The 17,685-nt window shown below is 42.9% G+C and overlaps 1 protein-coding gene across 5 annotated transcripts in view; it reads left to right on the top strand.

The window, feature by feature from the left end:
• The window catches only part of PLCB1 (phospholipase C beta 1), a 638,281-nt gene that overhangs the window by 488,456 nt on the left and 132,140 nt on the right, over nt 1–17,685 (top strand). For 3 of the 5 annotated variants that reach the window (XM_070419923.1, XM_070419925.1, XM_070419926.1), the window contains exons 12-15: nt 3,278–3,360; nt 10,056–10,140; nt 11,476–11,683; nt 17,030–17,097. In XM_070419923.1, the coding sequence (XP_070276024.1) occupies nt 3,278–3,360; nt 10,056–10,140; nt 11,476–11,683; nt 17,030–17,097 (444 nt within the window). The remainder of the gene's footprint in view (nt 1–3,277; nt 3,361–10,055; nt 10,141–11,475; nt 11,684–17,029; nt 17,098–17,685) is intronic. The other 2 variants (XM_070419924.1, XM_070419927.1) reach the window with 1 other exon arrangement.

The following is a 17,685-nucleotide window of genomic DNA, read 5'->3' as shown; positions in this document are numbered from 1 at the left end:
CAAGATGACTGAGGTAGAGGGACTGAGATGTGGCTTTGTTCTAAATATATTTTAGACAGGATTGCTGATGAATCAAAAGCTGTGAGAGAAACAGAAGTCAAGAATGGCTCTAATGCAGTGGTTCTCAACCTGTGGGTCGTGACCCTTTGGGCCCAGGGGTCCTCAAACTTTTTAAACAGGGGGCCAGTTCACTGTCCCTCAGACGGTTGGAGGGCCGGACTATAGTTTTAAAAAAAAACTATGAACAAATTCCTATGCACACTGCACATATCTTATTTTGAATTAAAAAAAAAAATGGGAACAAATACAATATTTGTATTTGCATGTGGCCCGTATTTTAAGGACCCCTGCTTGGCAGTCGAACAACCCTTTCACAGGGGTCGCCTAAGACCATCCTGCATACCAGATATTTACATTACGATTCATAACAGTAGCAACATTACAGTTATGAAGTAGCAACGAAAATAATTTTATGGTTGGGTCAGAACATGAGGAACTGTATTTAAAGGACCAGAAGGTTGAGAACCACTGCAATGTGTTTTGCCTTCAGCTGATATAATAGGACCAAATTTATGAAATAAACGGAATCTAGCTCCCCCTTCCCCTTTTTGGCACTTACCACTCACTTCCTTTATATCTACTCTCAATTCCTTTAAGGCAGCGGTTCTCAACCTGTGGGTCGAGACCCCTTTGGCAGTCGAACGACCCTTTCACAGGGGTCGCCTAAGACCATCTTGCATATCAGATATTTACATTACAATTCATAACAGTAGCAACATTACAGTTATGAAGTAGCAACAAAAATAATTGTATGGTTGGGTCACAACATGAGGAACTGTATTTAAAAGGCCAGAAGGTTGAGAACCACTGCTTTAAGGGCTCTGTCTTAAGTGGTTAAGCTCATTAGCTGCAGGACAGTTACTGCAAAGGTTAAGAGCATAAGCTCTAGAGCAGTGATGGCGAACCTATGACACCTCCGACACGCGAACTCATTTTTTTGGTTGATTTTTCTTTGTTAAATGGCACTTAAATATATAAAATAAATATCAAAAATATAAATCTTTGTTTTACTATGGTTTCAAATATCAAAGAATTTCTATATGTGACACGGCACCAGAGTTAAGTTAGGGTTTTTCAAAATGCTGACACGCCGAGCTCAAAAGGTTCGCCATCACTGCTCTAGAGTCAGATAGACTTTCCTGGGGTTTCTTGGCTTCTCCTCTCTGTGACCTTGGGCAAATTGGTAAATATCTCTGAGTTTCCATTGTACAATCTTTAAAATGGTGGGTATCATTTTACTTACAGAATGTTTCTAGCATGAGATAAGATATGTGTCTACAACATAATAAATGCTTATTTAATGGCACCTCTTGTTAGTCAGAGTCTAAAAGGGAAGATTTAGGGTAAGTGGGGAGGGAGGCAGCAGTGAGGTAAGTAACCTAAGTTGACTTGGGAACATGTGCCCATTATAAGCTGGGTTCTCTACCTTCCCTTGATGCACTTTCACCCACAGGCTTGATGAGTGAAGCTTGTCACCCCCACTTTACAGATTAGTAAACCAATACACAGAGGTATTATGTGATTTTTTCCAAGGTCACACAGCTTGGAAGGCAAAGAAGTAGGACTAACACACAAGTGTGTTTGAATCCCAGGCCTGTGCTCAAATAAATCAAATAACGAATTTAAAATGTTGGTGTAGCTTGCTATTTATAATGCACTTATTTTCGATGGCATCAACTATCATAAAAGTTTAAACTGATCATGTATGAAAGGCAATCTGTGAATTCACTTCTAGGAAATGGTGTGAGCGATTATTTCGCTCCATGCAGGCACATCCTTCTCAGAGGATATATGCAAATGTAGTACAGAATTAGAAAGTCTTATTTATAGTCTGGGGCCAGGGAAATAGCTTTCTGGCTTGAATATAAAGGAAGGTAGAAGAGATAGTGGAAAGGCCCAGGCATAAGGAGTGAGAGTGGAAATCCCCACTTGAAAAGAGAATATGAAAAGAATAAATGCAGCTAAAAACAAACATATGCGTATGTAAAACCACAGTAGCATTGAGAGCAACATAATTAAAAATAAGTGAGATCTCACTTTAATACCAGTTCAGTGATAAAAATATTTTGAAAAAGTAATGCCGAAAGCTGGTGGCTATGCATTGAAAGCTGGTCCTTCATACATTGCTCTGGGCAATTGAAGATGAAAAGCAATTTGGAGAAACACAGGAGACTTTAAAAGTATTCATATTCTTTGATTCAATAATTCCCCTTCTGAGAATTATTGAATAATTCTCAGAATAATTCAAACTACTAGGAAAAAAATGAAGATGTTCTTTGTAGAATTATTTGAATGATAGCTCTTAAAATGTTGGTTCCACAACTGGGTAATGGTTAAATCAATTATGTTACTGCTACTCCCTAGAATTTTATACAGACTTTGAAGCTTATGACATACACCCTTAAAAAGAAATACAGACTGAGCAATGAATTACTGATACATGTTACAGCATGGATGAATGAAATCATGCTAACTGAAAGATGCCAGATGTAAAACACCACATATATGTGATTCCATTTATATGAAGTGTTTGGAATAGGCATATCTGTGGAGACAGAAGTAGAATAGTGGTTGCCTAGGGCTGGGTGTATGGGGAGGGGGTGAAGGAAGGGGGAGTGACTGATAATGGAAACAGATTTCTTTTGGGGGGTGATAATAATGTCCTAACTTAGATTGGGATGATGGGTGCACAACTGGTGAATATACTGAAAATCATGTCATTGTATACTTTAAATGGGTGAATTATATCTCATAACAATGTTAAAAAATACAAATAGAGTATTTTCCATAATTAAAACTGAATTATACTAATATTTAAAAAACAAACTAGTATATAACCAAATGCCAGCAGTGGTTTCGTTCAAAGCGTGAATTTATGGGTGAAAATATTTGCCTTCTCTTGTGTAAGTTTGTTGCAATATGATTAGAGTTGTTTTTTATTATTAAAAAAACCAAGTAGATGTAATGAGAAAATAGAACCATTCTCCTTCACCAAAATAGTTTTTTGGGTGTGTTCCTTTTTGTTTTTGTTTTTAACCTTGCTAAGAGTCAGAAAATTTAGAGTGCAGCAGCCTTCACAATCCCTTCTGGCCATTTCAAGCCGCTTGATACTATTTTACAAATGGAAACTATAGCCATATTAATGAGTATAACCCCAACGAAAAATAGACACATTAAAATTCTGGTATATTGACCATATATGTGTTCTCATTTTTAGGAAGTGATAGAAGCAATCGCTGAGTGTGCATTTAAGACTTCACCTTTCCCAATTCTCCTTTCATTTGAGAATCATGTGGACTCGTAAGTATTGAACACATGCAGTAAGAAGTCTTTTTCCAAAATAGGGCATGTTTAATAATTGTTCGTCTGATGTAAGATTATTTGACATTATTAATGGTGTTCTTTGATTATGTTATGTATTAGGTGGCATGTTTTCATCTGTGTGAAATAGAATTCATTCATTTAAATTTCATTTATGTTAACATAATCCATTGGATTTATGAAATCTATTTCCATGCCATAGTAGGATTCTTACAAGGCAGTGGAGCACATTGCCTTACATAATATGAGTCTCTATTTCAGGGGGCACTTTTACGATCCTCCTCCATTAGCTCCTTCTATTGCATGCAAATTGATGGTCAGTTTAGCCATTCCACAATGGAGAGTTCCATATACATGGGAGCTGGTGCAGGGACAGCTATAGATTCTATTCTGCCACTTTGCACGTATATAGAACACAGACCCCCAGATGTTCCCTCTATCCTCTTCCCATTGGTGTCCCCTGTTTGTTAGTATTGGCAAACATTTTCCTATTTCAAAATAGCCTGCACTTATTTCTGAGCTACACAAAGAAAAGGAAGTTTCACTTTTACTGTTTTATATTCATTTATGACAAAGGACCAGTGTTAAGACACGTTTATTTCAAACACGTGGGTATTAGTGTATCATGCACTTCATTTCAAGAGCTTCAAAATGAAAAAGTCTAATCTGCATTGAACCAAAATTCAAGCAACTGAAATTCTTGACCATGGAATTAACATCTAAAGATGATGACGGAGCAGTGGCCATCATTGCTCACACCAGCATTTGGGAAGTCGTCCTCTTTCATTTCAAGGACCTCGCCAGTTTTCTCTACCAGCCAGCAGCACCTGTCCTGATCACAAGGTCCTTTCTCCTTGCTCATTGAAAGTCCTTTCCAGGTCACTAATTCCTTCTGCCCAACTAGTTTCCACACAGGCTCCACTTCAGTAAGTCTTAGGGAAGCAGGTTGGTCATGAGCAAATTTCAGCTTCAGGAAATTCCTAAGCAGTTAAATGGGATCATCTGTTAACGTGTGTGTGGCGAGAGCCCTTACTTCTAGTTTGTCCTCGGGAAACCTGTGTTACGTTTACCAGCTCATGATTCTGTTTCATTTGGAAACAGTCACCCAATGGATGATGTAATCATTGGGTCCATAATTTTTTAACACTTCTTCTGCGGGTCGACTGAAGAGAAAATACATTCTTCCCTTACATTGCTTTTTCTGTTCCAACAAAAGGGAGCAGCGCCCCTTCAGTTGCTGCATTTCTTACCTCATTTGCTGCGACAGCTCTGATTTACAGCTGACTTTCCTGGAGCCTTCTCTCATCTCTGCCCACCCATGTGTAACGGGGCTCTCACAGTGTTTTAGCATCTTTCTTCCAGGCACTATAATTCCCAGACTTGTTGATGGTTATTTCCTTTGTGGAAGAATCTCTAAATCTCGCACCTTTATTTTCTTCAAGAAATATTTCTGTCAATGAGACAAAGTGAAAAGCTGTTTGCAAAATGTACAAATCCATTCTTTTTTTTTTTTTTTCAATATATTTTATTGATTTTTTACAGAGAGAAAGGGAGAGGGATAGAGAGTTAGAAACATCAATGAGAGAGAAACATCAATCAGCTGCCTCCTGCACACCCCCTGCTGGGGATGTGCCCGCAACCAAGATACATGCCCTTGACCGGAATCGAACCTGGGACCTTTCAGTCTGCAGGCCGACGCTCTATCCACTGAGCCAAACCGGTTAGGGCACAAATCCGTTCTTGATGATCACACCCACTTTGTTGAGTTCTCCTATAAGGTAGCCAGAGAGGTATCAACAACCAAAACCACCACACACATAATAACAGCCAAGATTCATTATGTCCTGAGCAGGGTTCCAAGCATAAGCCCATATAACCCTCACCACAAATCCAGGTGCTCCTAAGAATACATATTATGATTATGATTGTCCCTATTTGACAGATGAAGAAACTAAGTCCCAAAGACAGTAACTTTCCCAAGGCCGTTCAGCTAAACCGTGACAGAGCTGAGACTCAAATTCAGCTAGTCTGGCTTCAAACATGGGTTAACCACCACCATCCCCACGCCTAAGCAGAGGTTCATGAACCTTGAAAACATCAAATGAAGACCATGAGAGCATCCACAAGGCACCTGCCTGCAAATGTTCACATTTCTGTAGTTGTACCCTTAACCACAGGACATTTTTTGCCATCTTTTAACATCCGTCATACGGAGAGCCCAAACGGCATGAAAGCTAAGCCTGTGTTGCACACAAAAGCAAAAACGATAATGCCATAATACTGTTCTTTCTGGTTTAAAACATGAGAAATTTAGCTATTGAAAGTTTATGAATAATTCACGCGTAACAAAAGAAAACAGGAAAACAACCTCTGGATGTCCTGCTGTTTATCTCCAACCATTGAGATAATCTAATGGCCTTGAAATACGAAGATACTGACTTCTGTTGTGGGAGGAAGTTGTTTGCTTCATAACCCTGTTGTCCTTGAGCTGCACATAGCAAAATTGCTCAACCACAGTCCTTTCCTGGGAGGACTGTCATGCACCCTAAGAAATCTGATAAGCTTTCCCTTTGCTGGTAAAACCTTCTGCTTGACACGTGGGCCACCTCACCTCATTGCTAAACCGGGAGCCAGACATCATTCATCAGCTGCAGCATGAGTTCCCACTAAATGTAACCTCAGAATCCTTCTCAACACAGAGGCCCAGGGACACAGCCACCAAAGACGTCTGAGGTCTATGTGCTGTCTCTACTGAACCATGTTACCCTCCTGCAGGTAACAGGCTGCGGATCTCTGGTCCCAGCTCCTGTGAGCCAAAGCAAACTTACTGGGAAAAATAAAACTCATGGAATGTTCTGGTTTTCTCTCCAAATATCTGCAATCACCTATTCACAGATGGCAGAGGGGAATCTGCCACCAATTGCTGGCAACTTCTCCTGGTCCACCTGCTACCTTCAGAAACCCACAAAATGCAGATTCCTGAGCCACACCCCCATTCCTGACTTCAAATTTCTAGAAATAAGACTTGGAAAAGTCCTAGTTCACTCCGCCTAATTTGTGAGCTAGCACTTTCACAAGAAGAATTCTACACTGAAATCTAAGGAAGTAACGTCTAGCCATGGTTCAGCCACGGGCAGTGGGAGCTTTGGTCCGGGCTTTTAATTCCCATGCATTGTCAATGCCTCATCTACAGAGAAGGAGCTGGTTTAGTTCAATGTAGAGGACTGACCCCATGAAATGAGGCACGTTTCTCGGTCAGAAAACTGACCACTTCGCCAGGTGCCTACACTTTATTAAAACACTGCAGGTATTTTAACATGTCTAGATGGTCTGAAGCTCAAAAATGTGTATGTGAATATTTTCCACTTACTTCATCTCCATGGTAGCCACTGTCGATACTCTCAATGCTATTTCTGCAGTTCCGACCCGCAATTAAAGCTGGTTTGTTTTCCACGGTCCTTTTCTATTCAGTTTGCCCTCTGTTCTGCTTCAGTTTCCTGTCAGGTGGGCACGTGAGCTTGTGAATTGCCTGGTTACCAAATAGGGCGATTTACTTTTTTCTTGGATACCTACCTCTTGTTCTCTCCTTATCTGTTGATTTTGAGGCAGGCTTGTAAAAAGTCTAGGTCAGACGTAAATCTTTGCTATACAAAGTGCGGTCGATCCGTGGACCAGCACCGTAGGCATCACTGGGAGCTTGATTGAAATGCAGTCTCAGGCCCCACCCCAGACTCTGACTTCTAACCCTCATTTTCTTAAGGCCTCCCATGATTTGAGTGAAGCCTGAGCTCTCTGCTCTAAGCGCTGCAGCCTGTTAACCACCTGCCTTGGAATGACCTGCAGACGTGTTACAAATGCAGGTTTCAGGCCTCCACTCCCAGCCCAGTGAGTCAGGGGACTGGAGACTACGCCTGCCACCTGCAGCTTTAACAGCTTCTGGTGACTCTTTAGTGCAGTGGTTCTCAACCTTGGCTGCACATTAGAATCACCTGGGAATCTTTTTTAAAACCCTGATTTCTGGGCCTCATCCTCCGGAAATTCTGTTTCTTTGTTATGGGGTGGGGCCACAACATGAGTAACAAAGCAACAGAATTTCCGAAGGATGAGGCCCAGAAATCAGGATTTAAAAAGATTCCCAGGTGATTCTAATGTGCAGCCAAGGTTGAGAACCACTGCTTTAGTGGAATCGGGTGTAAGATTGTGCTCCAGAAAATCCCTTCTCTGGGCCTGGAGGACTATTTTACAGAGCACAGGAATCTGCCTGTCACCTGCAAGGGACACCTGGAACATCTCCCTCTGCTGGTGAGACTATTGTTCCCTGAGAAATCCTGAAAGCAGGGCATTCGGGTGAAACCCTTTTCCCTCCAGATCTCTGATCAAAGGAACTTGGGGCTGCAAATTCCAAAACTCAAGAAAAATATCATCTACTTCAGCACCTGTTCACTTATTTTAATCAATCGTAGTATTTGAGTTTTTTGTGTTTTTTTTTTTAATTAATCCTCACCATCGATTTTTAGACAGAGTGGAAGGGAGAGGGGGAGACAGAGAGTGAAACATCGATGTGAGAGAGATACATCTATTGATTACCTCCCACACATGCCTCAACCACCGCTGGGGATCAAGTCTGCAACCAAGGTACATGTCCTTGATCAGGACTTGAACCCGGCACCCTTCAGTCTGCAGGCTGATGGTCCAACCACTGAGCCAAATTGGCTAGGGCAATCAAAGCTGGTTTAAACTTGAGCGTGCTTTAGAATGATCTAGAAGCCTTGTTCAGACACAGACCTTGGGCCGTACTTCCTCAGAGATTCTGATTCAGAATCTGCCTTGAAGGCCTTGAACCTGCATTTCTAACCAGCTCCAAGGGCTGTTGATGGTGCTGGGCCATGGACCACACTTGGGTAGCAAAGCTCTGTGATGTTTAGTAGCTTCATTCTGTGAAATGGAGGGTTTGGACAGTTTCTTTTGTGCAATCTGGACCATGCAGGCCCCCCACAGCTGGACGTGCTTGTGCTACAGGCACAGAGCTGGCTGGCTTGGTTGAGCCTCAGGGTCAGTTATCCTTTGAGCAAAAGTGTCTGAACTGAGGATTCCTGGACTGCCTGCCAGATGGGCCGCATCTCTGCTTGCTCCCCAACTTCTCAGACGTTGCACCCCCGGTGCTTTTCAGGACGCTGCTCTGACTGGCAGTTTTCCTCTCTGTGTAACTGTGGAGGAATGCCACAGTCTATGCTCAGGGCTGCCTGGCCATGCAGTCCCATGCAGTCATATGCCTCCAGGAAGGCGGGTTGAGTCGTTGGGAGGCTGCTATGTAGGGATTTGCAAGTTCTGTGAATATCTTCTTTGCCTCTCCCTGCAGTTCCACAGAAAACTCACTTGCACCCCAAAATATATGCTTTTTTACAAAAGGGGGACATAAGGAGTGCTTTTCCCTGTGAGCCATGACGATATGATTTGAACCCCCAAAGTGACCCCCCTTCCAGGAAAAAGCAGTCCATGATCCAGGCTTAACAGTTATATCTTCCAAGAGGGAAGGAAAATAATCGCATTTAAAATCAACTGGAATTGTATAAAGAAGGCTTTTTATCACTTACTTTTTCTTGCTTCAGTCCCAGTTCTGCTAAAGGTGTTCACATCGCAGCACGTAGAGAGGACTCTTGGAAATCGAGTTTGGCGGCCTGTAGATCAAAATCACAGTCCACAAAGCCCGATGGAATTGGATGCCTTTGTAATGATATTTAACATTCTACAGAATGAGAAAAATGTTATTGCTTTGCAAAAGGTCAAAGGAAGCAGGAGTGTTGAAAGACTACGGATGTTCCCTCATAGGAATGGTGTTTCTATGTTCGCAGGCTCACAAGTTGTCTAGTCTGACTGCAATCATCTTATCTTTGCCCTGGTCTTTAACGCTGAAAAGGCGTTTGCATCCATTGCTTCATCTTCTCAGCAGTGTTGTTCCTTTCCAGGAGTAGTTATTATTCTCTCCATTACACATCAAGAACGGTTGAGAGCCTGGAGTCTCCAACCTTTTCCCATCAGACCAGATGCCTGCAGGCCCATAGTCAGGCTGACAGACCTTTGTTTCCCTACTATGCACATAAGAGTTGCAGACACCTTTCTCCAAGGTGCCTGCTGCTTTGTCTTTCCTCTAGGACCTCTCCCCAAGGCTTCTGCCCATCTGTCCTTTCGTCTACATTTTGAGATATATTCTCTCTCTCTCCCTCTTTCCCTCTCTCCCTCTCTCTCTTTCCCTCCCTCCCTGTCTCCTTCCTCTCTGTCCAAATCTCTCCTTTCCTCCCTCTCCTCTCTTACCTCCTTATAAACCTCCTTTGCAGTCTAGGTTTCTCTGTTGGTTGAACAAATTTCACACAAGAATTCACATGAAATCATGAACAAATTCCACCCCCAAGTGTCTTGCATTTGACTTGGAATCAGGAAATTAAATCAAAGAGATTGATTCCCTAACTCTGGGACATTCTAGAATACTGCTGGAGTGTGGTATTCAGATTCTCAGAGGGCAGGTAGTACACAAGGGATTTTACATGATAAACATGAATCCAGTAAGGGCATTGCCTCTTTCTGTGATTAATAACACAGTAAGCCTCCTGTCCAGCCTCTGGAGTAAGCCTCCTTGCCCCCCGCCCCCCTCCTTCTCTCTCTCTCCTTTCCCGCAGCCCGAAGCAGCAGGCCAAGATGGCAGAGTATTGTCGGCTGATCTTCGGGGATGCCCTTCTCATGGAGCCCCTGGAAAAATACCCAGTAAGCATTTTTGATGTTTACCCCTGAGGGGACGCACGTATTATTTATGAGTGGAGGTAGGGGGACACTTCCTTACATGCCTTTCATGTTTACCTTTCTTGGTAAGATTATGTCCTTGACAATGAACTTTTGGACTGGGAGGAGACGGGTAGTGTGTGCCACTGAGGGTGGGAGACATCATCCTCTTCCTCTGCCCACAGTCCTCCTCCCTCTCCCTCACTGCCAGACGTGACCCACTCAGGACTGCAGGGCTCCCACAGGCAATCACAGGCCACAGAGGCCGTCTGAGGGACAGGGCTCCATTCCCAGGGAACCACATCACACCCCTTTGAGAGAAAAGGGTTGGCAAAATGGGACCTCGCAGGTGGCACAGTGACATCTGGGTCTGTCCCTGCTGGCCGCTGCTCACTTCCCAGAACGTTCCTCTTGGGGTGGTAGAACTCAGGCGTCCTGTAGCCATGGCAACACCCCTGCTTTGGGAGGGGAAGCAGCAGAAACAGCCTCTGGTAGCCTCTTCCCTCTCCCCCCCTCTCTCCAAGTCTCCCCACATCCTTACACGATTTTTCATACCAGTGCCCAGGCTCATTGAAAGCAAAGAACACAGGACGGGCTTATATGGGAGTTTATGGGAGTTTCTAAAAATAGGCCCTCTGGGGGCTTGCACAGGTGCTCCTGATGCAGCATCTAATAACCCTCGCAGGGGAAACTGATTTCCCCACTAGAGGTGCAAGCTTGAAACACCGGAAGTAAGCCTTGCAAACAAGGGTGGCTTGAACCTCAGGGCGGCAAGGAAATCTGAAGCCACCTGCTCTGCTTCTGCCCATGCCAAGGAGGCTGCAGCTAAACTACCTGGCGCCAGGAAGGGGCTTTTGCTGTTTTGAAACTGCACTGAAAAGTGGATTCTACGGTGCCTGTCTTTCCCAACTCTGCCTGGCAGATGCCACACTCTTAACTGACTTCCTCCTTGGACAGTCCAGGCCAGGCCTCCTTTTCTGTCCTAAATCAAAGCGGTTGGATTTATATGGTCCTGTGGACACTCATGGCACTTCGTGTTCGCACACCAAAGCTACTAGTGTATTTCTGTGATCTGATGCATGTGGATTCGCTGGGGGGAAATAAGAATGGTAATTATAATGTGCCTGCTATGGGAAAAAGCCAAGAGCCCTGAGCCAGCCCCGCTCAACACACACTTCGTTTATCTTTATCTTATCTTATCGGGAGTAAAGGATAACCTGGAAGCTCTTGGAATCCAGAGCTGTCCTGGGGGCTTGGGGAGAGAATCTGAAAGGAAAGGGGAGGGTTTTTAAAGAATGTTCTTTCTTTTAAAAAAAATAGCTGGAATCTGGAGTTCCTCTTCCAAGCCCTATGGATTTAATGTACAAAATTTTGGTGAAAAATAAGAAGAAATCACACAAGTCGTCGGAAGGAAGCAGCAAAAAGAAACTCTCAGAACAAGTCTCAAACACGTGTAGTGACTCCTCCAGCGTGTTCGAGCCCTCGTCTCCCGGAGCCGGTGAGGGGCTGGGGGCCCAGGGGCTGGCAGGTGAGGGGCTGGGGGGTGAGGGGCAGGCACACTCTCTGTCTCCTATTATGCATGGGTTTAAGAACTGCTCCTTGTTATGCCCAGATTTCAAGATCCCCAAGAAACCACATCAGGGAGCCAGCCAGTCCGATGCAAAAGCATAAGAGTCTGTATTTCAAGCTAGCTTGAGCTCCCCGTCCACCAGACTCACCAACACAATGGCAAGCCAAGTGGCCCAGAGAGAGAACCCCACGTAGAGACGGGTTTTATAGCAGGGGTTGGAGTAAGGGGAGGAGAAAGGACTGTGCTCTGCCAATTGGCCAGGCGCAAGTCGATGTCTTGTTCCTGGGTGTGGCTAGCAGAGTCCAAGCATGTGGCCAAGGTAAGATGGAGGACATAGCCCTTACCCTGGGGCAAGTTGGAGGGCCTAACCCTCGCCCTTTCACTCCTCTAACACTAGCTAGAAATACTTCTTACATTTCCATTTGGGCTCAGCTCTCAATGTTATTGGCTTTCCTTTGCTGCTATAACGAGGTGGCATAAAACTACACAAATGTCTTATTCCCCAGTTCCGGTCAGAAGGTCCATGCGGTGTCACTGGGCTAAGCTGCAGGTGGCTGCAGGGCTGCATTCTTTTCTGGAGAGTCTAGGAAATCCTAGTCCATGCTTTTTCCAACTTTCAGAGGCCACCCACATTCATTGGCTAGTGGCCCCATTCCTTCAACATCAAAGCCAGCAATATCGCTCTCATTGACCCTTCTGTCATCTGCCTCTGACCACAGCCAAGAAAGGTCTGCGGTTTTGAATAACTCATGTCTTTACACCAGACCCAACAGGATAATCCAGGACATAGGACATACTCACAGGCCATGAACATTTTGGGGAGGCCATGATTCTGGCTACCACAGAAGTCAGATAACCTTTGGAGTGACCTCATGGTTTTAAGCTTCTTTAGGGCAGGGATCCCTTGGCATGAATGATAGGATTGGGCACAAGATGTTCACTGCATGTGTTCTCATTGATGATGCTGAGACTTCTGGGCAATTCAGTATACCTCTATTTTAAAGAGCTCTATTAAAATGTGATAGGGCAAAGTTACTTAAATTATCTATCAAAGCTCCTAGGTCACCGGTTCTCAACCTGTGGGTCACTACCCCTTTGGCGGTTGAACGACCCTTTCACAGGGGCCGCCTAAGACCATGCTGCATATCAGATATTTACATTACAATTCATAACAGTAGCAACATTACAGTTATGAAGTAGCAAGGAAAATAATTTTATGGTTGGGTCACAACATGAGGAACTGTATTTAAAGGGCCAGAAGGTTGAGAACCACTGTGCTAGGTGATGCTTAACATTAATAATTCTCCTTTTTAACTGAATTTGAAATAGATTTTTGTGGTTGATGAGAAAAGAATTCTAAGTGGTCACCCATTTTCTCTGAATTATTTGTGACTTAGTCTAATTTATTTTCCAAGTTTAGTTAAAATAACCTTGGCGATCTGAAAAGTGTATTGTGAAGACCTCCTGGGTGGAGGGTGGGCAAGTGGAGGAAACTTTAGGCTTGAATCTAGGAAGTTCTCCAATGAAATGTTTAACTGTTATTGGAAAACTGTTGGGCAATATCTACAAAAGCTGAATGGAGGCACCCCTATACCCCAGGAATTCCACCCCTAGGTCTGAGCCCAAGAGAAGTGCACACAAACCTTCACCGAGGGGCAGGGACAGGAAGTGCTTAGAACAGCACTATTCAGAACAGCCACAGCGGAAAACCAACCAAACGCTCACCAACAGAGAAACACACTGTGGTACATTCACATCGTGGAGTAATATGCAGTAATTATGAGCTACAACTGCTCACATTAATATGAATGAATCTCAAAAACATAATGTTGAGCAAAAGAAGTCAAATTTTAAAAAGTATGGCACAATTCCGTTTATATAAAGTACCAAATTGGGCAGGACTAACCTATGTCATTGGAAGTCAGGAAATGGTTATTATTGGTGAAGAAGTGACTAGGAGGAGCCCCAGGGAGCTTCAGGTCATATTTTATTTCTTGATCTGAGTACTAGTCACTCAGGCAGGTTTATGTTGGTTAAATTCATTGCACTGCATTCATATGCTCTCTATACTTCTCTGTATACTTACATATGGCAATTAAGAGATTTTAAAATAATTTTTAAAAATTAAAATATAAACTCAATGGCAATAGGGGGAAAAAGAACATTGGCCAACTCTCTGATTTATCTTTTCTTCTAATTTTCCATGCCAATTGTCCATTCCTTTTCTTTAGATAAAAATCCTTATCAACAGACATGATGTAATTCTTTGAAAGTCTTTTTTTTTAAGTTCTTGAATGTTTATTTCAAACATTATTACGCAATTCTGACTCTTCTTTTCAAAAACAGCTTTTGTTCTCAGTAAGAATGTTCTTTGTGAAGTTTTGGGATGAATGTCATTAACAGCCCACCTATTCCTTAGCACAGTTCCAGCCCCTGGGGCTGGCGAGTAACCTGCATCTTCTTAGGATGTGGGTGCTTGGCTTCCATCTGCCTTCCTCACTCCCAGCTCCCTGCCTCTTATTCACTGCATGCATAACACAAATAGCGATTTTCACAGGCACCGAATATTATTGCTTAATACAGAGAAAGAACAGCAATCTGTTAGTAATTCGGTAGTTCCTAAATTAGCCCCATAGTCTGTTGAGCAATCCTTATTTATTCCGGTGGAAAATTTTAGACATTGTAATATGCAGGTAGGCCCCTGAATAAGGAGGACTGCTAATTGACCAAATTTGGTTTATGGATGTTATTGGTATTGTGAAGTCAAGGAACTTGAAAAATCATGAAATGGTTCTTATTTCAGAACTAATTTGCTTCTTGTGGCCGTGGTTGGCTAGGTGCCTCTTCCAGGATTCAGCCCTTTGCCAGGATACTTATCTTAAAAAACTAGGGTAAAATAAGATTTTTTTCCATGGTCCAACAAGATTGCTTCAAGGTCCCTCCAAAGACATAAGGAAAAATCAGGTCCCTGCTCAGAGAGTAAAAGAAGATAAATCCTCCCTCTCCCCCTCCCCCGCCCATGCAACCAAATTCTGACCCGATGGAGTATTTGGAATGACTGCTATATTGTGCCCCATGCAGCATTGTGCAGGAGGCTCTGTCAATCGACTTTTTAAATTAGTTGACAAAAAAGAATCCCCTCTCTGATTAAAAAGCAAAACATAGTTATTTGGGGCAACAAATTTGATTAGAAAAAAAATGTGTTAGCCTCCTAAAAGAATGTGTCTTTAGTAGAATATGTTTTCTATCTAAAATATAATGGACTTGCCCTGGCCGGTTTGGCTCAGTGGATAGAGCGTTGGCCTGCGCGAAAGGTCCCAGGTTCGATTCCAGCCAAGGGCACATGCCCAGGTTGTGGGCTCCATCCCCTGTGGGGAACGTGCAGTAGGCAGCCAATCCATGATTCTCTCTCATCATGGATCTTTCTATCTCTCTCTCCCTCTCCCTTCCTCTCTGAAATCAATAAAAATATAAAAATAAAAAATAATTAAAATAAAATAAAATATAATGGACTTACCTTATTAACTAACCCAACATAGGCATCATAAAGTGGTTGTATGTGACTTTCTTTAATAAATAAACCATAAATAATAAGGCTTGCTGGAGCCAAAATTCTGTTTCCACTAAAGATAGTTCATGAATGTTTTGCTCACTGCAATCATTCAGTAATCGATTCAACTTCATCAGCCAAATGAAAACAGTTCTAAGCTTCTTGGAAGACAGTGCTGTGGGTACTGTCATTTATATAGCGTGGGTATGGCAGCTAACTTAGAAGGCAGGAGGGACTGGCCAATCCAGTTGCATCATTTTTGAGCCAATATTGCCATCTATGGGGATCATCATGCTGTTGCACTGTGTGAAACCTGCCGTAGTCAACTCAACCAATTTAGAACTACGCCTTCTTTACATTGTACTTGGAACTCTATTTACATAAGTGTTATTACTGGGTCTGATGGGAGCCCAGAGATGTGGAAGAATGTAATGCCTCATATTAGTGAGAGTATTTTTTAAACTTTCATTAGCATTTATTTCATATTCAATTTACTCCCAGGCCATACGCTTTTGTTTCTTCAGTTTCTTCTGGGATATCATTTTCTTCTGTGCAGCCTCCTCTTCTGGTTTAGGAAAGGCTGCTCTTTTTCAGCAGGATCCTGTCAGTGAGGCAGGGAGAGCTCCTGTGGGTTAACCCGCCCAGGAGCTCTGTGCTGCATCTTGGGAGCTTGTTCACCTGGATGTGCTCGATGACCAGAGACTCTAGGTCTGCACCCACACGTTCAGCATCACTCTGCATTTTTAAGCACGTGCAGCAAAAATTCAGCACTTTTTGGGGGATCACTGACCCTGTGTCCACCCCCACATTTGTGGCCAGGGCACACCATTGTAACGACAGAATGGCACACATCACTTCTGCAGACACTTGGTGGCCTGGGCAGGTTCACGAGTGTTCTTAAAGTGACCACCAAGATTTGAACCTCTTGATTGGCATAATTTTGTGGGGTTATCTGGGTCAAGTGAATAAGGAACCATTTTCAGAGGTCACTTCAGGCCACTGAAGGGCAGAGCACTGGTGATATTATTTAACCTGGCAGAATCATCCACCAAATCTGCAGAGAGAAAAACGAGCCATTGGGAATGACTGCATATTGGCAAAATGTGAAGCTGAGATAGATTTCCATAATGCGGAATTATTTAAGTATTTACTTAGTTTACCCTACCTTCCCTCTTAAACAGGATTTCATCATTTTCCAAGTTAATCTAAGAATGCATTCATCAAATAAGCCTGCAGGCAAATCATAGGATACCATTGGACCTTAGAGTGGTTGCATGGTTAGGTGTGGTACCACAGCCCCACCTGCACCAGCCCCTAACCCCTTCACAGAGCACAAGCCAAGCACCACATTGAAGAGTCGGGGCTGAAAAAAAAGATGGAAAGTGATAATTTGTCTGTTTTAGGGTGATGCAGATCCTTAAAGAGAATGCACACATCAAGATAGGACACATGTGCCATTGGAAACTAACTGTGTGTGATGTCATTTTTTTAAACATAGATTAAAATGTTTAGCATTTGTTATAGAGTGTATAAATTTCAAATGGTGTTCACAAAACAAATTTACCAAAAAAGTCCATATTCAAAATGTTAGGATAATTCTCATGATTAATAAAATTTAACTATCCAAAAGAATCATTATAAAGCAAACCGTGAAAGGCCAATTTTCAAGGAAATTTTTGGTAATACACATCGCATGTGTGCTTCAAACCTGCAAATGTTTGTTCGCTTCATGATCTGTTATTGAAATTTGACAGGGGAAGCTGATACGGAGAGTGACGATGATGACGATGATGATGACTGTAAAAAGTCTTCAATGGATGAGGTGGGTGTCCAGGGTTTGCCCTCTGGTCACAGAGGCATCCAGCGAATCTGCCAGGGTAGTCAGCTCCCTCTTGACAGTCCATGGTCACCTTCTGCCATCTAGTGGTGAAAAATGTCACCATTCACTTTAAAACTTTTTCCCTACCCTTTGGAACCTGAAGATGCAAACTTGGGTCAGTAAAGGAGTAAGTGGGGCATTGAAAAAGTTCTCTAAAATGAACATGCTGTTGAGATTTGCCTTCCATCAAATTGGGTATCGAGAGGGTGAATTCAAAATCTGTGACTCGCACCTTCCTGCTTCAGTGTTTGAGGCAATTAAATGGCTTGCTAAATGGTCCAAGGTTCAGAAAAGACATGAGGTTTGGAGAAATATCCAGAAATATGACATTCATTCCATTGTTGTATTTTGAAAACACTAGAGAGCTATGAGCTCAAGCACCCCACATAACTTCATGAGATCAGAAATATTAATTGCAGAGAACCTAGAAGTGAGCCGGAGCTAGGTGAATTGGAATTTTAACTTTGTTTTAGCAGGAGTTCTGGTTAAAAAATTGTACTGAATCTGCTTTTAAATATGTTAAAAAGTACC

This window comes from Myotis yumanensis, unplaced genomic scaffold (assembly GCF_028538775.1).
Source record: "Myotis yumanensis isolate MYYU_CA2020_CCGP unplaced genomic scaffold, mMyoYum1.0.hap1 SCAF_7, whole genome shotgun sequence".
NCBI lineage: Eukaryota > Metazoa > Chordata > Mammalia > Chiroptera > Vespertilionidae > Myotis > Myotis yumanensis.
Note: the sequence above shows the minus strand (reverse complement) of the source record. Positions and strands in the feature narration are given on the sequence as shown.